The 10,532-nt window shown below is 33.6% G+C and overlaps 1 protein-coding gene across 1 annotated transcript; it reads left to right on the top strand.

Annotated features, from left to right (window-relative positions):
* The first annotated feature begins 203 nt into the window (after nt 1-203).
* On the top strand, nt 204-7,352 carry LOC127083328 (uncharacterized). The gene is made up of 17 exons (XM_051023638.1): nt 204-875; nt 1,320-1,627; nt 2,179-2,256; nt 2,384-2,604; nt 3,241-3,333; nt 3,530-3,613; nt 3,991-4,101; nt 4,837-4,942; nt 5,028-5,090; nt 5,281-5,334; nt 5,413-5,470; nt 5,686-5,762; nt 5,994-6,064; nt 6,147-6,207; nt 6,292-6,351; nt 6,475-6,537; nt 6,885-7,352. The coding sequence occupies exons 1-17, from the start codon at nt 731-733 to the stop codon at nt 7,020-7,022; spliced, it is 1,791 nt and encodes a 596-aa protein (XP_050879595.1). The 5' UTR covers nt 204-730; the 3' UTR covers nt 7,023-7,352.
* The last annotated feature ends 3,180 nt before the right edge of the window (nt 7,353-10,532 follow it).

Here is a 10,532-nt window from a genome sequence, read left to right as displayed (position 1 = left end):
TTTAATAATTATATCCTAAACAAGAATGTTTTTTTATGAATTATATTATTTTATATAAATATTTATTTATCAGTTGTTATATAAATATATAATGGTATTTAAATATATTTTTTTGAAAAGAGAGGACTATAAAAAAAGGATTGGCATCCATCCATCGTATGATTCCAATTCTGATCAGCGTACTAACTCTTGAGAACCCAAAAATCTGTGGCCCGGCACTACTTATCCACACCACAAACAAATCAGCACAAAATGCACAACCGAGCTCAATCATCACTTGTACACGTGTCACACCTTCCTCATCTTAATTTCTTGCAACAACCTCTCGCATCTCAATTTCAATTTCCTTCTTTCCTTTCCGCTCAGCCTTATATTACTACTCCCACTTGTTGTTAAAGCAAAATGAACAATTGAGAATATTAGGTGAAAATATGGGAACAAATTAGTGCTTCCTAAGAAAAAAATAAAATAAAATAAAGGGGGAATTAATTCCTTCCCCCAACATGAATTGATTATATTATCCAAAATCCAATTCCAGTATCCGAATAATCCTTTTTCTTCAACACGTTTCACTTCCAATTAGGCAAAATCACTTAATGCTTGCTATTATGCCACTGGTGAACTTGCATTTTCGCTTTTGATTTTCAAACGCTAATTTCGCACTGCCAGAATCTGATTCTTCACCATCGCCATGTCTAACGCTATTTAATCAGTAGTTAATCACTGCACGATGCGAATTCCTAAGAGGCTCTTCTCATTTTCTCTCTCTAACTTCTCTCCTCATCTAGTTGCGCCTCTTTTATCTTCGCGGATTTGCTTTGCGTTTGGAACTTGCGGTAAACCTTGTCGTAGCTTCGTCAACATCGCATCACCAGGTTCGTTTTGTTTCTTACTGTTGTTGCTGTTGCTGATTTCGCTTGAAACGTGATTTCTTGTGCTTTAAGTTTTTTGATAGAGGTTAAGCATTTTGTTCTGTTAAGTCTTCATTTGCTGTAGAAGTAGTTATAGAGTTTGAATTGAATTATTTAAGAGCGGTTAAGCACTTTACTGGTTTCTAGATTGAACTGGTCCCAGTAGAGCCGTCTTTATGCCTCAAAATTTTCACAGTTAAACTATAGCTAAGCCTCATAAGACATCTAGATTTTGGACTAATGTCGTTTTATCCTGACTATTTTTTGGGGACATTTCAAAATTAGTGGAACTCAGATCAATTTTGAAAAAATAGGCAGGCGTGTCGGTGTTGGGTTCATAATTACATGTTGTGGTCATTACATTTGCTGAAGTGATTCCTAATTATTACCATTGCATAAACCTATCAGGTGCTAGCAAGTTGCATTCTCAATATTCAATGGATGAGAACCACGATGTTGGTATGCATGACTCAAAATCAATTGGCAGGGGTAGGGAAAAGCAGCCACGTGTATGGTCATCTTCTCCTGAACATGGGTCTAGAACTGATATAGGCAAACAGATATTTTGTAACCGGTCATTGAATATGAAGAACATTGTTGCTGTGGGATTTGACATGGATTATACTCTGGCACAATACAAGCCTGAAACTTTTGAGTCTCTTGCTTATCAAGGCACAATTAAAAAGCTGGTTTATGATTTGGGATATCCTAGCGAGGTCTGTTCTATCAGTCTTACAACACTTTTACCACTTTCTCATTTTTCTTGTAGTAATTATGATGGAGGTGTTAGTGTGATGCGATATGCATTTTTTTTAGTTATAGATTTAATAACTCCCTCTTGATTCACTGTGTTAAAATTCAGGCAAAATTACAACAGAGGTCTTTTAAGTTATTTTTGTATAACAAATTGGTCCTTTACGTTTTTTTTTAACAACTTGATCCTTTAAGTTCCCAAACGTGTGTCCCGTTATCCTTTTTTAACAGAGTGAAGATGCTAATTGTGAATGCAATTATTTTGAGTGGTATGAAAATGATGAAGTGCAACCAGAAATACAACAGTCACAAATTTCTAAATGTGAGAAAAAGGAGGTAGAAATTACCCTAAAGGACCAAGTTGTTATAAAAAAAACTTAAATGGCCAATCTGTTAAAAAAAAATAACTTAAAGGTTCTCTGGTGAAATTTTGCCTTTTATTTATTTGCGTATTCTTTGCAAACATCTTACTTTCTGTCATATTTTGGCTAAAAAACCTTTATCTCTTCTGCAGTTACTAAATTGGTCTTTTAACTGGAAGTACATGGTCAGGGGCTTGGTTCTTGACAAAAAAAGAGGAAATATATTGAAGGTTAAGGCTGGATAAATGTTTTTCATTCCATCACATTCACCACGGGAAAAACACAGCAGATTGCATGGAAAACTTTTTGTTTCACTTTCTCTGTTTGACTGTTGAATTGCTGGCTGTATGTATTTAGATGGATCGGCACAAATATGTGAAAGTAGCCTATCATGGATTTAAAGAATTGTCAAAAGAAGATAAAGTTGGGACCTATGGGAATACTTTAGTACGCGATTCATTTGACGAGCCAGACTATGCTCTAATTGATACACTTTTTTCTCTTGCGGAAGCTTACTTGTTTGCTCAACTGGTTGATTTTAAGGATTCTAATCCTGGAAATATTCGAGAGGGCGTTGAGTAAGTCTTTTTCTTGCTTGCATGGGTTTTGAGAATTTCAAGTGCTTTTATTTTAGATATCAACTAAATGATTCTAGGACATAGGCAATTATTGTTTTTATCCTTTTAAAGGGATAATTTCTTCACTAACTTTTTGAAGAAATTTAGTATTTAATAGTGTAGATTAAAATATTACCTTCTCGGTAGATTTGGCTTCTTTATGGGTGGGTATGATCCTAGAACACTGTCATAAATGTTGGTTTCAGCTGCTTACAAATAGTGCCTTAGAAGGTTGATGTAGCTTGGAGCTAAATGCTAGTCATGTTTGTAAATTGCTTCCACATGAATAGTAGACAGGTGAAATTAATGGATGGTGCTATAGTTAATATAAGGCCATTGATTTTTATTTCAAAAAATTGGAGAAACCGTTGTTGGGTGTAAAAGAAAAAGGAGTGGATGGACATTCTTTATATTTGCATAGAAACGATAAAACAGGTGGTAAATAGCTTCATTATACATATGAGTACTTGAGAATTGAGATGTACACAAACCTTTATTGTGGCATCATTTACCCTATGTAGTTGACCTCGACCCCACCTTGTGGGAAAGGCTTTGATTGTTGTTTATATATTTATTCCTTACAAATTGTTATTCCAGTTATGCTCGCATGTATAAAGATGTTCGAGCTGCTGTTGATTTGTGCCACCGTGATGGGACGTTGAAGCAAATGGTTGCTAAAGATCCTGGAAGGTATGAATATAACATCATCATGCTATCGACATAAGGAGTGAACAAATAATTATTATGCAAGCAATGAATGTCAGAATCCCAGTGTCATAACTTTTTCTTTGTGAAAATTATGCTCTTAAATTTCATATATCATCTATGAATTCTTTATGGAACTATTCTGAATTGCTTAGCTTTCTGTTTAAATTCTATCTATCAGGTATATCAATGAAGACACCATGATAGTGCCCATGCTTGAAATGCTTAGAGAATCTGGACGTGCAACATTTTTAGTGACAAATAGGTAGTTATGAATTATCTATGTAAGCATAGGAATAAAAATAGTTTTGGTAAGTAGGCTAAATAAAATACCTTGGTGTTATTAATGATCAACAGGACAATCAAACGTGTATGTTTAAAAGACATTTTAACTCTTTTCTTTAAAAAAAAATGTAGTGGTTAGCTGGAGTTGCCACATGCCTCATACTTAAATGTTCAAAATTAGTAGAGTAAAATGAGTTTATGCGTTGATTTACAAAAGAAGAATTGAAGAGTATTTAAATTTGTAAGGGATTGATTTAAGAAAAATACTGTAATGGGTTATCTCAAAAAACACTAGTTGGCATCCTCGTCTACGGCATTTTAACTAGGATTTTTCATTTTTTCCTATTCCATTTGCAGTTTATGGGACTATACAAATACTGTCATGAATTTCCTCTGTGGATCCAGAATTGTAGATGGCAGTAACAATTTTGAATGGCTTCAATACTTTGATGTGGTTATCACTGGCAGGTCATACTCTTCTCCTGGCAGATTTACCCAATTATATTTGTTTTCCTTGGCTTCATTATTCTTCCTAATGTGAATTTTACCCTATATTATAAAATTCTGGCCCTTGGATTTCTATGATGCGCAAATTATGTGTTACAAAAAAAATATTGGGCTATCCAACTGTTTACTCTAGTCCTTATGTTGTTAAGTGGATTGCATTTGCATTTTTTTGTCAGACCACAATACACGTCTTCCTCCATTTGGTGACACTTCACATAACACTCATTTAGTAAACATGGTAATTGATACTCTATCCACCCTGAATATAAGAATCTTTTTATAGATTTTTTTTGTTCTTTTTTGTAAGACACATTTCCGATTGTTCATTGCATTAATGATTTCTTTATGAAAATACCCCAATTTATTTTACGCATGGAAAAGAAAAGCTTTTCTCTCTCTTGTGAGGACTGTGGAAAGAGTAAGATAGTGAAGTTATGAGGCTAAAAATTAATAGGAATATTTTGGACAATTAGTACACATTATTGACAAATTTATTTCTATTAACAATTTTAATCAAATCAACCACTTTTCTTAATATCCGTGAATTTGTTGAAGGAGTCTTATATTAAGGGCCAAAGAGAATATCCAAGCACTGTATTTTTATCTTGAGCGTTAACTTATGGGTTTCTAATAGCGTGAGATGATGGTGTCATTGTGGATTTGGTTGCTAACCGGTTCAAGTCCACTGTCCTACAGTGCAAAGCCAGGATTTTTTCACGAGGAAAATCGTGCCAACCTATTTGAGGTTGTGCCTGAGACTGGAATGCTTCTCAATACAGATAATGGCTCTCCGATGCCTCAGGTTAGCGCAATTGCACATCATTTCATTCCTTCCTCTATATCTTCTTTAAACATTTCTGGTATTATTATTTTTTAAATATTGAAAGGTGGGGAACATCTCGGCGAGAATATTCACAGAAGCAAAAAATCATGCTTGCCAAGCTTTCCAGGTACAATCATCATAGTTCGTAAAATAAACATTAATTTTGTTTAGGATTACACAGATCTTTATGAAATTAATGTTAACTTAATACCTAGTTTGTATCCATAAGTGTTTGATAGCTCAGCATCTCAATATTTACCTTTTTATTTTTGACAAAATCTCTGTATTTATCTAGTGATTATGAACATCTGTTGTAGGGAGGCAATGTCGCTCATCTGCATAAGCTGCTTTCCATTGAATCAAGTTCACAGGTAGTTGTTGATTAAGAGTACTTGAGGATTGTTGTTATACTGAAGCTTCCTGTAAAATTCTGAATGCTTTATGTGTAGGTTATGTATGTTGGGGATCACATTTATGGAGACATACTACGTAGCAAAAAGGTTCTTGGTATATCATATTAATCCTTAAAAACTATTCAGTTCAATGTATTTTGCACTCTAAGTCTCTACCAGTAAATTTGATGAACTTATGGCATCTTTGATGAGTAGAAACTCAAATATGAACTTATGGCATCTTTGATGAGTAGAAACTCAAATATGAACTTATGGCATTTTCTGTAAGTAACTTAAAATTGATTGTGGTACAATGTGCTCAACGAGCAGGATGGAGGACAATGCTTGTAATCCCAGAGCTGGAGAAGGAAGTTAAACTCCTCTGGGAATCAAGGGACACCCAAAAGGTAATTATTCATTTTATTACCTCTAATTAGAATTACTTTTTATGTCAAGGCTTGGCTTTATAATAAATTAAAATAGAAAAAAAATGAAGGGTTTAATTCACGCATTAAAAGAGTTTATGTGGGCTTCTGATATTTTGCTGATAAGGTGTGTTTTTACATTCTTATTCTCATTAAAGACCTGACAAGCTGATTCACATTTAGGAAGATTTTTACTTGAATATTCTCATGCAGGAGCTTCAGTTCTTGAGGAGTGAGCGTGATCGCATTGAGGATGAAGTACATCATTTGAAGTGGTCTCTCAGGTTAGTATAACTCTGGACCTCTCATACAAGTCATTCCTGATCATCTGCTTGCATTATTATAAAATACTTCACCGCATTTCAGATTCAAGAACCCAGATGCTGTTGCCAAGCAAAAGTTGTGTTCAGCACTTGATAAATTGGAGGTTTGTTCTTTATGTCCATTCCCATGTGATACATGGAAAAGAAGTCCAATTTCATACATTTGAGAAGTGTCTTTTTTTTGGCAGCTTGAAAGAGAGAGAATGCGATTAATTCATCAAGAAGCTCAAAGAAAATTACATCTAGGGGTAGAAAGTTCAACTGCGGCCTTTTTCATTTTCTTTGGTTCTCTTTTTACTAGTCTTCTGCAATTATAATATATCCTATGGGAATTGTATGACTGATGTTGAATTTTAATAAAAAAAATGCAGTTTCACGAACCATGGGGACAGCTTATGAAAACTGGTTATCAGAATTCTCGCTTTGCTCATCAGGTAAAATGAGACTCCTTAGAAAGTTTAGGAGTAGATGCTCCATTATCAAACCAGTATTCATCACCAAGATGCATTTATTGTAGTTATTTCTTTCTAATTATTATTAGGGTGGCTACTAGGGAGACTTACTATTGTTTATGCGAATAGCGAACCAAAGCTACAATGTGTTAGCGCCTCCAAATAAAGTTAGAAAACCTAGGAAAACCTATGCATCTTAGTTAATAATTTTCAAGAAGAAACTAATACAAGTTTCTTATGCTTTTCTTTCTTATTCCCAAGCCATAATATCAATTCGACCTCGCAAATGATAGTTCGTTTAATGAACTCGCCTGATATGCATGATGCAGGTTGAGAGATTTGCCTGCCTTTATACTAGCCAAGTATCTAACCTGGCGTTGCACTCTCCAGACAAGTATTACAGACCCAGTGAAGATTTTATGCAGCATGAATTTGGTATTCTCGGTTCTGCGCCACGAGAAACGTAAGTTTAGGAATTTGGGGATGCGTACCGTTGGGTTTGGAAAGTTGCATTCTGATCTGTTGTGCGTTTCGGGCTCTCATCTCCCTTCTCAAGCTCATTTTAGTATTCTACAAGCGGAAAAAAGATGCTAGATTTATCATCAAATGTTGTATAGTTCGGTCCTCCCCTAATGTGGAGGGTGCTAGTGTGCAGTAGCAATTACAGAAATTGAGTGCCATTCAAAAAAAAAATTACAGAAATTGAGTGTCTTCGTTTAATATACTTGCAGATGTCCAGTTACTTTGCAAAGTGTAAATAAGTTTTCATTGATATTCACTATTTTTTTGATGCATCATTATTTATTATTACATTATTCAGTAGTTAAAAGGAATATAATTAATATGCTGCGATACTTATGGTCTATATAATAACTAAGCCACGGGTGGCAAGTCGAGTCAACAAAGAGGAGGCAAAGTTATGTTTTCTTTGACAGAAGGCAAAGTTATGTTAGACTCTCGTAAAGGAATATAGGAGAGATACATTTTGTAACTGTTATCATATTAGTAAGTGTAGTTTAGTGATAGTTATTATATTATTATTAGCATAACTCGTGTGGAGAAACATTTCCATTGGTCAAAGATTCATTCAAATAAGTGAGATATATCATATATTCATCTAAAATTTTAAAGCATTGAGTATATAGATTCTCGAATTTATAAAATGTTCAACATGTATTTTTCTAAGCAATATAAGAGTTATATCGGACATTTGTTTCTTAACGATATTCCCCTCAAGTGTGAGTCTATCCATTATGTTCTCTTTCAAACGGAAGCTCTTTCATCTACACACACTTGTATCATCGTTAACACCCTTACCACATCATGGACATTTCAACGAGATACGCCGTCTGATCATCACCATGTCAGGAAGACTTTTGATACAAGGAGTTCATCCTTTACTTGAATCAGACTCTGATACACCCTGATGAATTAACACATAATAACAATAATACGGAACGAAAATAAAATTACAAACTTGTAAGAACCTATGAGGAACATCAACATATATATGACAACAAATCGAACAAATAAATACAAAAGAGAACACTGATATTTTAACGTGAAAAACCATAAATGTGAGAGTAAAAAACCACATACAATACATAAAAAAGAAATAACTCTACTATAATAAAATAAGGATACAAGAGGGTCTCAAAGTGACACACAAGCTAGTGTTAATAATAGCAAAATCACAAAGCAAACTAACATACAAATAATAAACAAGAAGCTAAAAATATTTAAATATGTAACTTCAGTGTGAAGCTAATATCTCTCAGTCCAGACTTCGTTTTGAAGACCATAATGGTCAAAAGGTAGACACAAGTGTTACAAACCTTCTCTCAAGAAATGAGCCTGATCCAACGGTTAACGAATCCATAATCGTTGATTTAATGAAACCGATTGTTGAAAATGAGAATTGGTCTCTCTCGCATTTTCTATTTTTTAAAGTTGATTTTTCTACCTTATATATATATATATATATATATATATATATATATATATATATATATATATATATATATATATATATATATATATATATATATATATATATATATATCTCACAACAATCTTAAATTGATTCTCTCCACTTAGTGAGACACAAATGAGATAAAATATCGGCGGTCTTTCTCCACATAGGAAGGAAGGCCAAACCCAATAAATCTCCCTCTTACAACTATGTGGAGGAAATTGTCAAACCGACGATATCACAACAAACTTCAAACTTTCCTTTTGGTAACACTTTAGTCATCATACCAGAATCATTATCATTTGTATGAACTTTACCTAATTCCAACAAGTTAGCATCTAAAACATCACATATCTAATGATATCTCTTATCGTTGTGTTTGGATCTATTATGAAAAGTCAGATTCTTACCAAGATGAATAGCATTTTGTCTATCAACAAACAACACATATTTTTTTTGAACAAAACCAAGCTCCTGTAAAAATTTCTTTAACCATAATAACTCCCCCTGGATTCAGCCTTTGTAGTAGACAATCTGTAGTAGTAAATTCATGACCATTAAGTTATGGATAAACTTAACGTCAATAAAACCAGAGCCGCCACCGCGCTTTTATTGTTTCCAAGGAAAAAGAGAAAAGTACGAACAAAACCCAAAGATAAGAAGTTTTCAAATCAAAACTAATAAAATACCAGAGATTACAGGTAAGGGGGTTGGTTACACAGAGGAAAGGTGTTAACACCCAACGTGTCCTAGGTACTCGTAGGGACCCCTTTTTTGTGTGTACATGTGTTTTGGTATAAAATATGTTTGTAATAAATAGAGTGTGTGGATGAGAAAAGAATACATTAATTATATTTTTGTATTTGACAAGACCTTCAGACTTGTGCCTATGTACCAACATAAAATGAGGGATCAAAACCTCGTAGTTCGTGGTAACAATTTCAAAGTGAATGAGTTGTTTTTAACAAAAGTTTAAGTTTAACAAAGGCACAAAAGGCCTAAAAAGGTTTGAATGAGTGTTAATTATTTTTGTCTTTTGAAATTTTAAGTCAAATATAGTTAAGTTCATTTACAAATTGGATTAAGAAAAGAGTTTGAAAATACAATGGCATAAGGCCAAAGTTTCTAATTTGCAATAAAGTCATAGTTTAGAAAACACAAGCAAAGAAGGTTTTAAAAGGAGAGAAAGATTTGAAATTAAAGAAGTGGGAGGAGATGGAGAGACTAATCCTAAACACAAAAAATAAAAGTGAAGAGTTGAAAAGATCTGACCAATGGGATGCAATCCAATAAACAAGAATGTCATATAGAAACCCAATTTCCCTTGGACTTTAGAATCAAGCAATATCAATACACAAAATAGCAAGGTGAAGAACAAGACATCAAATAAAGATAGTCACATCCAAGCTTAGCAACTCCATGATCTTCTTCATAAACTCATATGTATCAGATGACATACTTCTTGAATGGCTTATAGATAGGCATTAGACACATGTTCAAAATAACAACTTCATCAAGACCATGTAGCAGATGAACTCAAATGGGATCTCAATATTTGCATCAGATGAAAGTTCAATTCCCAATGACTGGCTTCAGAAAAATTGACATTGGCCAAGTCCTTTTGCATAGGGAGTGTTGCCTAATCCTAAGTCCAATGTCTCAGATCAAATCCAACAGTCCACACAAATATTTTTTAGGGTTTTTGTTGTTATTATGTACATTAAGGTCAAAAGACCACAAACACAAACAAAATACACAAACAAGTACATACAATCACAATATAATCACAAGATATGGCTCAAGTGAGCAAAGTGAAAATGACATTAAAGTAAACAAGTTAAATGGTATGAATAATGGCAAATGATAAAGACTTGAATTTAAAGTGCAAAAGGTAAATGACTTGAAATTAAAAGTTAGTCAAACGTTAGTTGATTAGAAGTTAGTATTGCTTTTGCTTTTCAATTGTTTAAGCCATTCTTTGGAGAACACTCAACCCTCTATTCAC

This window comes from Lathyrus oleraceus, chromosome 5 (genome assembly GCF_024323335.1).
Source record: "Lathyrus oleraceus cultivar Zhongwan6 chromosome 5, CAAS_Psat_ZW6_1.0, whole genome shotgun sequence".
In the NCBI taxonomy this organism is placed as follows: Eukaryota; Viridiplantae; Streptophyta; class Magnoliopsida; order Fabales; family Fabaceae; genus Lathyrus; species Lathyrus oleraceus.
Note: the sequence above shows the minus strand (reverse complement) of the source record. Positions and strands in the feature narration are given on the sequence as shown.